General features: G+C 58.0%; 1 protein-coding gene across 2 annotated transcripts in view; it reads left to right on the top strand.

Annotated features, from left to right (window-relative positions):
- The window catches only part of CSE1L (chromosome segregation 1 like), a 42580-nt gene extending 36220 nt beyond the window's left edge, over nucleotides 1-6360 (top strand). For both annotated transcript variants that reach the window (XM_008274809.5, XM_008274808.5), the window contains 9 exons: nucleotides 1110-1207; nucleotides 2547-2697; nucleotides 2800-3008; nucleotides 3293-3390; nucleotides 3479-3564; nucleotides 4228-4309; nucleotides 5069-5215; nucleotides 5623-5854; nucleotides 6169-6360. In XM_008274809.5, coding sequence (XP_008273031.1) covers nucleotides 1110-1207; nucleotides 2547-2697; nucleotides 2800-3008; nucleotides 3293-3390; nucleotides 3479-3564; nucleotides 4228-4309; nucleotides 5069-5215; nucleotides 5623-5854; nucleotides 6169-6258 — 1193 coding nt within the window. In that variant the 3' untranslated portion in view covers nucleotides 6259-6360. The remainder of the gene's footprint in view (nucleotides 1-1109; nucleotides 1208-2546; nucleotides 2698-2799; nucleotides 3009-3292; nucleotides 3391-3478; nucleotides 3565-4227; nucleotides 4310-5068; nucleotides 5216-5622; nucleotides 5855-6168) is intronic.
- Nucleotides 6361-12874: the final 6514 nt, after the last annotated feature.

Below are 12874 nucleotides of genomic sequence, written 5' to 3'. Positions count from 1 at the left end.
CCTCTCCTTCCATGTGCCGGCGTTTACTGACCTAGTGCTTTGGGAGGCGTGGCTGTACACGGTGGGTGCCACGCAGATACCGCCACGGATGTGGGCAGCTGGCCCTTCTGCCCGTGCTGCCTTAGGGGCCTGTCCTGGTGCCTGCTCCAACTTCAGGGACATTCTTGGTCCTTTTTTCACTGTTGGATCCCAAAAGCTGAGCACAGAGCCAGGGTCCTAGAACACACTGCTCAGAGAAGCTGATACTGGTCATACAGTTTGAGTCAGGACTCTGGGGGATGTGTGTGTACCCGGCACTCATGAAGTGCGCTCTGGGTGGTGTGAGAGTGTGCAGTGGGTACTACTGTGGGGGTGAATGAAAGACCGACTCACCCAGAGCAAGGGCCCTAACGCACCCTGTAGCCCTCTCCAAGGCGGGGAAAAGCTTTCTCCAGGAAACGATGCTGGCTAAGCCGGGGACAGGTGGCAGTTTGCTAACGGCGAGTTAGTCTTTGGCTCGTGTAAAGGAAACACATGAAGTACAGGATGCGAGAGAAAAATCGCTTTCTGTCCCTTGGTCCTGTGTACATCTGCTCAGTGAGGCTTCCTTCTGGGAACGTTATCTGCAGGTTTCACGCTGAGAAGTGGCTCTCCCCTGCCGACTGGGGTCGGGCACGTGATAATGAGCAGTGTCCGCAGTGTGGACTCTCTGCCTTGACGTGCATTTTTAGTTTTCTTGGGCTGCCAATCTCTTGTTGAGGGAGAGGGGTAGGCGGCCTTTCTTTCACTGTCCTGTGAGCTGGGATCGTGTTTCCTTTAGGCCAGAGATACACACTTCTGCCGCTTATTCCTGAATGAGTGCTCACAGGGCTGTTCTGCCCTCGTCAAGCCATTGTTTCCTCCTCCTCCTCCTCCTCCTGCTCCTCCTCCCCCTCCCCCTCTTTGCCTCTTTATTCACCCTGCTCTTCTCTGTAAAAGGAAATGAGATCTCGGTTTTAAACGGGGCACACTCAGAGGGTTGAGCGTCTTAGATGGGTGTCTGTGTGTAGGTGGGTGGTGACTCTGGCCAGTCTCTGACTGTTTCATGCTGAGGTTTAACCAAGCTGTCCTGCTGTTTTCCTGTGTTGCAGCGATCATGAGGAGCTTTTCCCTCCTCCAAGAAGCCATAATCCCCTACATCCCCACTCTGATCACTCAGCTCACACAGAAGCTCTTAGCTGTCAGTAAGGTAACAGCCACTGGGGAACGTGCGGTTGCTTTTTAACTTACTCCCAACTGTTTGGGCCTCAGAATTCTTTGGCACTAGGTGAGGCTGTGGAGAAGGTTGTGGATTCTTCTGACCAGCAGTTAACATACTCGCTTTCTAAAGTGTGGGGATAACAGTAGGTTGGAGACATTAAATAATGGGAGTCCCCTTGAAGTGCAGACACAGAAACTTTTTTTTTTTTTTTAGATATTTATTTATTTTAAAGGCAGAGTTACGCAGAGGCAGAGGCAGAGGGGTCTTCCATCCGCTGGTGCACTCCCCAATTGGCCGCAACAGCCAGAGCTGCGCCGATCCGAAGCCAGGAGCTTCTTCTGGGTCTCCCACGTGGGTGCAGGGGCCCAAGGACTTGGGCCATCTTCCACTGCTTTCCCAGGCCAAAACAGAGAGCTAATTGGAAGTGGAACAGCTGGGACTCGAACCGGTGCCCATATGGGATGCCGGCACAGCAGGTAGCGGCTTTAACCCGCTGCGCCACAGCGCTGGCCCCGACACACAGCTTGATGTGCAGTTTTATTTTCAGTACAAAAGTCACTGCTCGTACTAGGACGCTGAAGTGCGGCTGAATCCAGAGTAACTGGTGACGCAGACTTCGCAGTCGGTGCCTGCGAGGCCGCGTGCGCATCTCCGCCCTTCTTGTTTCCCAAATCTCTGTGACCCTAAGTTCTACAGATTTTTTTTTTTTCATATTTAAGCAGTAATACTAAGTTTTAGAAAATAGCAACTGAGTTTAAGCCTAACAGATCCTTTGTGTGTTCCTAATCATTAAGACCATGGAGATCAGTTCACAGGAAGCAAGAGAGGGACGTCAGACACAGGACGAGGGGATGGAGGGGGAATGGGGAGTGATTGAATCAGCTGTGTGGCCGGCCTTCCACACGGACTACTGGACAGAAAATAGAGATTGCGTGGCTTAAAAAGGAAATTTCAGACTGCTGATACTTGAAGGATCTTCATGTGAGACAGACTCAGACCTGTGGACGTTAAGGCAGGTGGCAGAGCTGGGACCTGCTGTTGACCATGATGGCCCTACATGGGCGGGGGGCTTTCAGAGAAGTCCCTTACAGCTCTGGGGCTGAGGCCCGTGTGATCACCTCCCCGTGACTCCAAAGTGGGCAGTGTTTTCATAGCAGACTTTGGCCAATTGAAAAAAAATCTCAAACAAGCTCTAGTTTAGTGCAAGTTATTTCTTAATGCTGATTACTAAGAGTAGATGGTATCTACTTTAAATGTTTTGGAAAGGTCAGTGTGTTCTCCTTTAGATGATATTTAACATAGTTAATAATTAGCATTTCTATTTCAGAATCCAAGCAAACCTCACTTTAATCACTACATGTTTGAAGCAATCTGCTTATCCATAAGAATAACTTGCAAAGCTAACCCTGCTGCTGTGGTAAACTTTGAGGAAGCTTTGTTTCTGGTGTTCACAGAAATTCTACAAAATGATGTGCAAGGTAAGTTAGCGTGGTTTTCCTTGAGAGGGGACCAGGTTCTCGGGTGCTGCGGGATGCCGTTCGTTCGGACGCTGACAGCTCCGCTTCTACTTTCCTGAGCAGAATTCATTCCCTACGTCTTTCAAGTGATGTCTCTGCTTTTGGAAACACACAAGCATGACATCCCGTCGTCCTACATGGCCTTGTTCCCTCACCTCCTGCAGCCAGTGCTGTGGGAGAGGACAGGGAACATTCCCGCTCTGGTGAGGCTCCTCCAGGCTTTCCTCGAACGTGGTTCAAATACAATCGCAAGTGCCGCCGCGGACAAGATCGTGAGTCGGGTTTCTAGGGGAAGCTGGGGTGGCAGGTTCTAAATTTTATTGAAAATGAGTTTAATAGAAGTAGTAGAAAACGTTAATGTGTTTCAGTAGAACCGTATATCCTTTAGTTATGTCCATGGTGGTAGAAAATAAAAATTAGAGGCAGAGGAGCCCATTCAGGAACTTGGCGTCTTGCAGTGGCGGCTTCCCCGCCCTGTGTCTGAGGGAGGGCGCTGGGGCTGTTGGAGCGTGAGCAGGCGCAGCCTGTCTGTGACGACGGCATCTGGTTCCTGCAGCCTGGGCTGCTCGGCGTCTTCCAGAAGCTGATCGCGTCCAAAGCCAACGACCACCAAGGCTTCTACCTTCTGAACAGCATCATAGAGCACATGCCCCCGTGAGTAGGCGCGCCCGTCTCCTCGGGGTCTTGCCAGGTGCGCAGGGCACTCCTGGGCTCAGGCGGCTGCTTCTGTTCATTTCTGCAGTGCGTCAGTCGACCAGTACAGGAAGCAGATCTTCATCCTGCTGTTTCAGAGACTTCAGAACTCCAAAACAACTAAGTTCATCAAGAGTGAGTGAAGTCTGGTATTCTGCAGAAGGAGAGAAAGTACCAGAGTTCCTGCTCTTTGTGGTGACAGACCAGCTGTGGCCAGTCACATCTGGAGAACCCTGGTTTCCCATGCATTGTGTTCCGATATCACAGCTTTCTTTTTAGTAGAAATGTAAATAGGTCGGAGATGGCATTTCTAAAGACAGAAATTCTGTTAAATTGCTTGCACGGCAGATAACGGGCTGGGTGATGGGGCACGGGGGGTTAGGCTGTACTTTGGAGATGCACATCCGTCATTGGAGTGCCAGTTCCAGTCCTGACTGCTCCATCCTGGGAGGTAGCCTGTGCTCGGGTCACTGCCACCCACATGATGGAGTTTGGACTCCTGACTGTTGTGGGCCCAGAACCAGCAGATGGAGACAGATACCTCTCTTTCTCTTTTCCTTTCAAGTAAATGAAAATAAACATTTTTAACAGATTTATTTGACCTGCAGAATGACAAAGTGGCAGACAGAGCTCTTCTTTCTGTAGGCTTACTCCCAAATTGCTGCGACCGCAAGGGCCTGGGCCAGGCCAAAGCCAGGAACCAACTTAGTCAGTGGCTTTTAGTGATCATGCATAGATTTTGACTAAATCCCCTAGTACAGTGATCCTCTCTTCTGACATTGTGTCTTCTTTCAACAGGTTTCTTAGTCTTTATTAATCTGTATTGCATAAAATATGGGGCACTGGCACTGCAAGAAATATTTGATGGTATACAACCAAAGTAAGTTTTGCTTTATCGTTTTATTGTCAGCTGTTACTATCATAGGTGGTGGTATGGGAATAGTATCTCCCGGTTTCCAGAATATTCTTGGGTGTTGAGTAGCTCATTCACCTGATTCCCAGAGCCCCCCACCCCCCACTGCCAGGGGTAGGTGCTGTCGCCAAGAGCCTGCGGACCAGTACAGCTCTGCTTAGACCCACCTGGTGTAGATACTAAGAGGATGCAGGCCACACCTCCCGTTCTGGGATGAAGGACTTGGACAGCCCTGGGCCTGAGTTACATCTGAAAAGGTGTGCCTGGCTGGCGGGAGTGCACCTGCTGTCCACAGCATTAACGTGGCCATGATCCACCGTGTCCACTTGCAGGAGTTCTGGAAGGATTTTGTGTCGTTTAGAATTTGAGAAGTGTTGTTCTTTGTATGTTAGCAGCAGTGATCGCTGGCCAAAACCTTTCCTTGAACAGTCATTAATGCTTAAAGGTAAATAAGCACAGGACGTTGGGAAGTTTATGGATAATCTAGAAATTAAAGTATCAGTGGTTGTTGGAGGGTGGAAGATTCGTTGTTTCCTAGTTTTTCTTAAAAAGCGTATTCACCCTCGTCCCTCAGCAGCTGTGAGGAGTAGGAGATGTTGCTTCTTGAAAAGTAATGATTCGCCCGGGGGGGGGGGGGGGTCTCTTCAGCCGCCCAGAACCTGCAGCCTTTCTGTTCAGCCCTTTATTCTACTCCTTAGTCTGACACTGTGTATTTTGCTTTAATAGGATGTTTGGAATGGTTTTGGAAAAAATCATTATTCCTGAAATCCAGAAGGTCTCTGGGAACGTGGAGAAGAAGATCTGTGCGGTCGGCATCACCAAGCTGCTGACGGAATGCCCGCCCATGATGGACACGGAGTACACCAAGCTGTGGTGAGCGCCCCGCCGCCGCGTCTTTGCGAATTCACCACGTCGGATCCGAGACGGGGTCGTGGTTCTTCCTGGGCCTAGAAGGATCTTGTTTCCAGGTTCTGGATGAACTCACGAGCCTTTTTTTTTTGACAGAAGCCCAAGTGAGCCAGGGGCTGAGAGAGGCTCTTCCAAGCCCTCACTCGGGGCCCGAAGGGCCCAGCTCCTCGTGTGCTGCTTCCGGCCTGTCCGTTCCTCCTGGTTCTGGGGGGTCTGGCAACTCAGTTCCTTGGTAGACACGGCCACTCGGCAGCTTGGGAGTGGTGGTCTCTGGAAGACACCCTGGGTAGTCACGGAACCGAGCAGGAGGGCGAGAGGCGCCTCCCCCAGGCTCCTCTCGAGCGTTTCTCCTGCCCCCTCCCTCCGTGCAGGACTCCTCTCCTGCAGTCCCTGATTGGCCTTTTTGAGCTGCCCGAGGACGACACCATTCCCGACGAAGAGCACTTCATTGACATCGAGGACACGCCGGGCTACCAGACGGCCTTCTCCCAGCTGGCCTTCGCCGGCAGGAAGGAGCACGACCCCGTGGGGCAGATGGTGAACAACCCCAAGATTCACCTGGCGCAGTCGCTCCACAAACTGTCCACCGCCTGTCCCGGCCGGGTGAGCATCTGTCGTCAGAGGACGGCCCTGTTTCTTTCCTGTTAGGTGCTTTGAGTGCTTTTAGGAAAAAAGAGGGAAAACCCTTCACCTGCATAGAATGACATCACTTACTAAAGTGTGAGTTGAACATAACTCAAATCGTGGCCGCCCTTCAGCTAGTACAGCTTACAGACTCGGGTGCACAGAACCAGCACCCAAGCCTTTCCCACTGTGTTCTGTCCCGGGTGGGAGACCCCCCCACCCCCACCCCTCAGCATGCTGCGGGGCGCATCGGCTCGGGGGCCGCAGCAGTCAGTGTCCGCCATCTCCCGTAGGTCCCGTCCATGGTGAGCACCAGCCTCAACGCAGAAGCGCTCCAGTACCTCCAGGGCTACCTGCAGGCCGCCAGCGTGACGCTGCTCTGAGCCGGAGGGGTCCTCAGACACAGCCGTGTCTAAGCGGATTTTCCTCTTGAACTTGTCAAATCCCATCTTGTAAAGGATATTAAATGTTGCTTTAAAGCTGAACCTTGAGCAAGTCAGCTGGCTCGTGTGGTCAGACAAAACCGGATTCCCTGGTCTGCAGCGCCTAAGGACGGGCGCCCGCGGTGCAGTGGGTGGGCCGAGCCGTGCACTTTGGATCATTCGGAGTCCCGAGACTTCTCACAACTCGTGGCTGTCCTGTCCTCTGTGGAGCAGGCCCCCGGTGCCAACACTGTCTATAAAACACATTTTAAGTTTCTCCCTTTCCCTCTCTTGGACTTTCATTTTGCCTTTGTTGTTTTTGCAAGAAGAAAGGAGACATCGGTGCAGATTTGGGCTTACCTGCTAGAAGTTTCCACAGACACTGGCAGCCCAGAGGTCGCCAGAGTTCCAACAGCGGGGCCCTGGGAGCCGGGAGGCGGCAGGTGCAGCCCAGCCAGGCCTGTGGGCTTCTCCCGCTGTCTGAGAACGGGAGGCTGAGGATGCCACGTTTCAGGGCACTTTGTGCTCAGGTTAAACGACTTCTCCCAGAAAATCTTAAACATTTTATTTGAAAGGCCAAGGAGGGCTGTTTCATTCCCCAGTGGCCACAACAGCTGAAGCCAAGAGCCGCTTCCTGGTCTCCCGTGGGTGCAGGGCCCCAGCGCATCAGCAGGGAGCGGATTGGATGTGGAGAGGCCGGAGCATTCTGCATTTCCTACTTGCCTGTGTGGTCACTGGCAACCCTGCTGGTTGGGCTCAGTTCTTGGGCTGCCCGTGCCCTTGTCTCGCAGCAGCCGTCGGGCAGTTAAGGACAGGCTTGCCACCTGGTGGACGTCAGCGCAGACAAGAGATGGCTGGTGGTGGTGCGTGCCGGGCCAGGGTGCCCCCAGGGCTGGCCCAGCAGGACCACGCCCCACACAGTTCAGTGTCCCTAAAGAGTTACACAGAGAATGAGAGGCAGAGAGAGAGGTCTTCCATCTGCTGGGTCACTCCCTGATTGGCCACATGGCCAGAGCCGTGATCAGGAGCCAGGAGCCTCTTCTGGGTCTCCCACGTGAGTGCAGGGTCTGAGGACCTGGGCCGTTTTCCACTGCTTTCCCAGGATTGCGAAGTGGAGCCGCCAGGACTCGAACCGGCACCAGCCACCCCAGTTAGTCTTTAAAACCACTTCCTTCCTGAGGTTTCTCTCCATCACCTGAGACGTGGTAGACGGGGGAGTGAGTTTGCGTGCAGTGGGCAGCATGGGGTTTGACAACTCTGCTGCTGATGTGACTCGGAGAAGTGGGCGTGCTCACCGCCAGGGAGGCTGCAGGACAGCAAGAGCACACGTGGAGGTCCGTGCAGAGCGTGCACTGCCCAACAGGACCCGCTGGGGGCTGCCACGGCGGGGCTGGGCGGGGCTGAGCGCGGCCCAGGCTGTCCGGAGAAGCGTGCTCCTCCAAGCCTCCTGCCAAGGGCGCCCGCTCAGCCATACCTCATCATCTCAACTGCAGTCTTTTTAAAATGTGTTTTCTTTGAGGGAAACTTGAAATACAGCAAAATATTTAAAAATTAAAAACGGGCCGGCGCTGTGGCGCAGCGGGTTAATGCCCTGGCCTGAAGCACCGGCATCCCATATGGGCGCCAGTTCTAGTCCCAGCTGCTCCTCTTCGATCCAGCTCCCTGCTGTGGCCTGGGAAAGCAGTGGAAGATGGCCCAAGTCCTTGGGCCCCTGCACACGCGTGGGAGACCCGGAGGAAGCTCCTGGCTTTGGAGCGGTGTAGCTCTGGCCGTTGCGGCCATCTGGGGAGTGAGCCAGCGGGTGGAAGACCCCTCCCTCTTTCTCTACCTAACTCTTTCAAATAAAAACCTAAAAAGCCCCCCCCCCCCAAGCTAACACCCCTTTGATTCATTTTCTTTATCCCTTCCCAACAACCTGGGGTTGCACACATTGACTCACTGGAGCACCTCGGACGGTTCATCCCTGGGTAGCTCCCTGCCGAATCCGAGGCTCTAAGTGCCAGTGTGGACGTACTGGGAGGCGGCAGCAGCTTGCGAGGTGAGCGTCTGTCCCCGAGCCCCGTGCGAGTCCCACAGGCCAGCGGTTCACCCACCTCTCGGGCTCCTCCAGCACTGCCCCTCCCTCCCGGTCAGCCCCGCCAGCCGGGAAGGGCTCGTGCCGCTCTTCCTCTTGCTGTTTTCACAGCCACGTTTTTGGTTCCTTTTTCCGTTGCAGTATAAACTTCTCCCCTCAACATGGTGAGTCCTCGGTCTTGAGAGGGAGGCGAGGCGCCAGGGTTCCCCTCTGAAGCGGAGACCGGCGAGCACCGTGCTCCACGCCGGCCCAGCAGCGCCGGTGACTTCTCAGGTGCACTGGGCCTTCCCGTGGAGCCGTCAGTTGTGCGGGCGCAGGCACTGGGTACAGTGTCAGTATGTACAGGCAGAGAACACGGACCCCCTCTTCACGCGCGATGGCTGCAGCAGGCTGGGCCGGGCCGGAGTCAGGCGCCAGGAATCCTGTCCTGCTCCGTCACAGCAGGCTGGGCCGGGCCAGGCGCAGAGCCCGGATGCCGGCATTGCAAGGGGCCGCACAACCAGCCCTGGAGCTGCTGTGCCGGTTCTAAGGGGGTTAAGCTTGTTTTTCCGTACTGTTGGGGTGCAAGCCTCCCCCTCGCCTCTGGTCTCATTTCCTGGCAGTCCTGGAAGCTGCCGGGGCCCCCGTGCCCTGCGGGGTGCAGCCTGCTGTCACTGACAAGCCCGGGGTGGCCAGACCTCCCACCACACCTTTCGTCCCAAGGTCCCCTTAGCTTCTTCCCCGGAGCCAAACCTGTCCCACTCTGTCTCCACGTGGGGAAGGCCTGGGAGGCTGCGGAGGAGCGGACAGGTCCACGGTGCGTGTTCTGAGGGGTGGGACCCACGGAGCGGGGTTTCTGGGGCACACCGCAGCGCTGTGGCTTGGCAGCACGCAGACTGCATGGTCGGCTAATGTGAGCACGGCCATGAGGCGCGCTGCCCGTCAGGGTTAAACTGCTTTCTGCCCACGCCCTTGGGCGGTCACGGGCTCTCCCTGCACCCGGCCTGTTGGATACGAGCCACTGGTTCCACTTCACAGGAGCTGAGAGCCCTGCCCGCGGCCTGCTCTGTTCCCAGGAGCTGGGGAACGATGGTGGGCAGCAGGCGGGCAGCAGACTGAAGGCTCCGCAGCCACCATGACCGTCGTTACTGGGTCTAGAGTTTGAAAGAGGCCTCCATCTGCTGGTCCATCCCCAGGGGCTGCGTGGCTGCAGCTGGACTGATCCAAAGCCAGGAGCTCCATCCGGGTCTTCCACGTGGGTGCAGGGGCCCGAGCACTTGGGTCATCCTCCGCTGCTTTCCCAGGCCACTAGCTGGACTGGCAGTGTGGCAGCCGGGCCCCAAAGGCGCTATGGGATGCTGGAGCCACTACGGCACGGCGCCGGCCTCAAGTCTCCTCCTCACAAACTGGATGGCGACAGCCTCTTGCTGGGGCGGGGGCTCCCAGGCTTCTGGGGAGTGGGAGACCATGGAGCAGTCAGCGCTTTGTCTACCTGGCACTAGCAAAAGGGCCACGTCTGTCCATCGGAGGCCCCCTCGCTGGGTCTGGAGGGGAAGATGAGCTGGCTGCACCTGACCTCAGTGAGCCCCGCAGGAGCCCGGTGCCTGCCGGGGAGGCAGGGGCTGGGCATCCCGCACGCCTCCGGCCCTCCTGCCAGGTCCCAACAGTGCTTCAAGGCGGCGAAGGGGAAACTGCCCAGGCCAGCCGAGGCGTGTCCTCACCAGGACCACGGGATGCGTGGTGCCAAGGGAACTTCAGTTACTGTGGCTGTTACACTAGAAGTTCATGGGTGCTCCTGCCCAGGACCTGGTCCTTGGCCCCAGCCCCATCACCCAGGACTGGGGAGCCGGGCCCGCGGCGGGACCCTGGAGTGCAGGTGCGAGCCGGTGAGCAGTGACTGAATCAATTTTAGACAAGGGCAACGTCGTGGAGAGCTGTGAGGGTGGGGTCGGAGGCCACGGCCGCTCTAAGGAGGGGTCATCCGGAAGGACGTCCGGGCAGTAGCACCTGCACCCAGGGAGCGGGGACAGACCGGGGCTGCAGCGGCCGAATCGGCCCTGAGCTGGGCACGGTTCCTCGGCTCAGGTGCAGTCCACCTCCGACCGCCTTCATGCTGTTCTGTCCCGGAGTCTTCAGATCAGCCGCACACATCCACGTGCGGTCCCGGGCCTGAGGGGCAGGCGCTCAAGACACACCGGGTGCATGCTGGGAAGAGTCCCAAGGAACCTGCAAACCGCGGCCGGCCGCTAACAGTGGGAGGTCCTCTGGGAGCCACGGCGCTCGGCAATCCGAAGGCAGACGCCCAAGGAACCGTCTCACGGGCTGCCGGCTGCCGTCTGGATGCAGGGTTTCTGCCGACGTCCACGCTGACGGTGGAATTAGGAATTCTTACAGCTGCCGCCACACAGACCTGCAGGGCTCCGGCAAGGACTGCGATGGGTGGAGGGAGGAGATGCTGTCTCCACTCCACGCCCAAGCTGTCGGCGCGCCGCCTCAGGAACGGCACACGTGGAGTCGGGCGTTCCCACGGTCGCCATTGCACGTGGTAGCCTCCTCGTTTACGCACGTGCTGCGCACCCCTTCAACTCGCGTTCCAGCACACACACCCTGCCCCGCACACGCCTGCTGCAGGCCACGCCGTGTTTGACAGAACCATCGCCAGGAGTTTGGAAACCAAGTGTTTCTGGCCTCACTCAAGCCTCTCACTCAGAGGCTGCGAGCAGTTTCCAGCCACGAGCTGCACACCCGGCCACCCCGGCGGTCAGCACCGGCGACCCCAGCCCAGAGCCCCTCCCGGCGGGTCCAGACCCGGCGGCTGCCACCGAGCTTGCGCGCGCCCCGCGGCCTCCAGTGTCACCGGCTTCTAAGCGACTGGAGCCTGCTCCCCGCTCGGCTGCGCCCGTCTCCCCGCAGAACACGTCTGGAGCTCGCGTGAACACACGTGACAGCAACCCCGAGACGCCGGGAGCTGTGCGGAGACCTCCCCAGCCTGAGGTCTGCCTGTGACACTGTGAGGCCAACCCGTGCCAACGCCACGCACCACTGTGAGGTGACCGCGTGCCACGCCTGCCAGTCCCCAGGCCCAGTCCCGCCCCAGTGTCACACCTACGCCCGCTGCACGGCCTGGGAGGCGGGGCCGGGGCTGCAGCTCCCGTCCTGACCGGGCAGACGGCACCCACCTCGGGCCCTGCTGTGCTCGCGGCTGCTGCGAGCAGGTTCCCCGCGACCGGCAGTGCCGGCCAGCAGGCCTTCCCAGGGGCAGGGCTGGGCGCGAACTTCACATCAGAGGACATCCCAAGACATCGCACGGGCCCGCGTCCCAGAGCAGCCAGAAAAAACCCACTGTAACGCCGGGGATCCCGACCCAGAGCCCTGACGCTGCAGAAGTTCTTCCTGGAGCGCTGCCGAGCGGGCAGAGAGCCGACCGGAAGCTGGGGCTCGCCCTCAGGCTCCTGGCCTGTTTCCCATCTTCCCCTGACCTTGGTGGGCCTACCACGAGGCGGGGGGACGGGGGCCTCTGTGAGCAGCGCCGGTACACCCCCGAAGACACCCAGGAAACCGGCAGGTGGCGAGCTGGCCGACGGCGACACCCCCAGTGCTGGAGCAGCGGCCTGGCGCTGCGCCGCAGCAGGGGTACCGCTGCACCCGTGGGGCTCAAACAGTGGGCGGGAGCTCCGTCACTCAAATAATTAAACACAGAAACAAAAGGGGGGGGCACTGTGACCTGCACACACAGGTGACCCTGACCGCGGCAGCGACAGGCAACGCCAGGGCCGCAGGGAAGAAGGGGACACACGGGCGCCGTTCCGCCGTCAACGGAGGCTGTGGACGCACGGCGGCAGCACCAGCGACCGCGGCCAGGGACCTCTGGGGACTCGCAGTCGCCCGAGCCCGCGGCGGAGCACGCTGCCTGCGGAGCGGGTGCCTGGCGTAGAGCCGGGCTGGGGGTCTCTGGGAGGCGTGCGCTCTCCCACCTCGCCAGGAAGTCAAGGGGAGGAGACGGCGAGGCAGCAGGGCTCCTCCCGGGGACGCCGCGGCGCGATGTGGCGACGCTGGGCCAGGACTAGACGGCAGCAGCGTGTCCACTCCAGCCGGCGGAGCGTCCACCCTAGAGGGTACAGTGCGTGGCGGGGAGGGAGGGGGACAGGGAATGTACACGCGATTCTAACTGGGGCTTTTCTGTTTGAAATTATTTCAAGGCCGGTGCCGCGGCTCACTAGGCTAATCCTCCGCCTGCGGCGCCGGCACACCGGGTTCTAGTCCCGGTCAGGGTGCCGGATTCTGTCCCGGTTGCCCCTCTTCCAGGCCAGCCCTCTGCTGTGGCCAGGGAGTGCAGTGGAGGATGGCCCAGGTGCTTGGGCCCTGCACCCCATGGGAGACCAGGAGAAGCACCTGGCTCCTGCCATCGGATCAGCGCGGTGCACTGGCCACGGCGGCCTCTCTCACTGTCCACTCTTCCTGTCAAAAAAATTTTTAAACATTATTTCAAAACAACTTTTTAAAGGTAGAGAAGGGGCTGGCATG

The sequence above is a fragment of the Oryctolagus cuniculus genome, chromosome 11, assembly GCF_051225735.1.
Source record: "Oryctolagus cuniculus isolate XC-2025 breed Fujian yellow rabbit chromosome 11, ASM5122573v1, whole genome shotgun sequence".
NCBI lineage: Eukaryota > Metazoa > Chordata > Mammalia > Lagomorpha > Leporidae > Oryctolagus > Oryctolagus cuniculus.
This window is presented reverse-complemented; position numbering and strand designations above follow the sequence as displayed.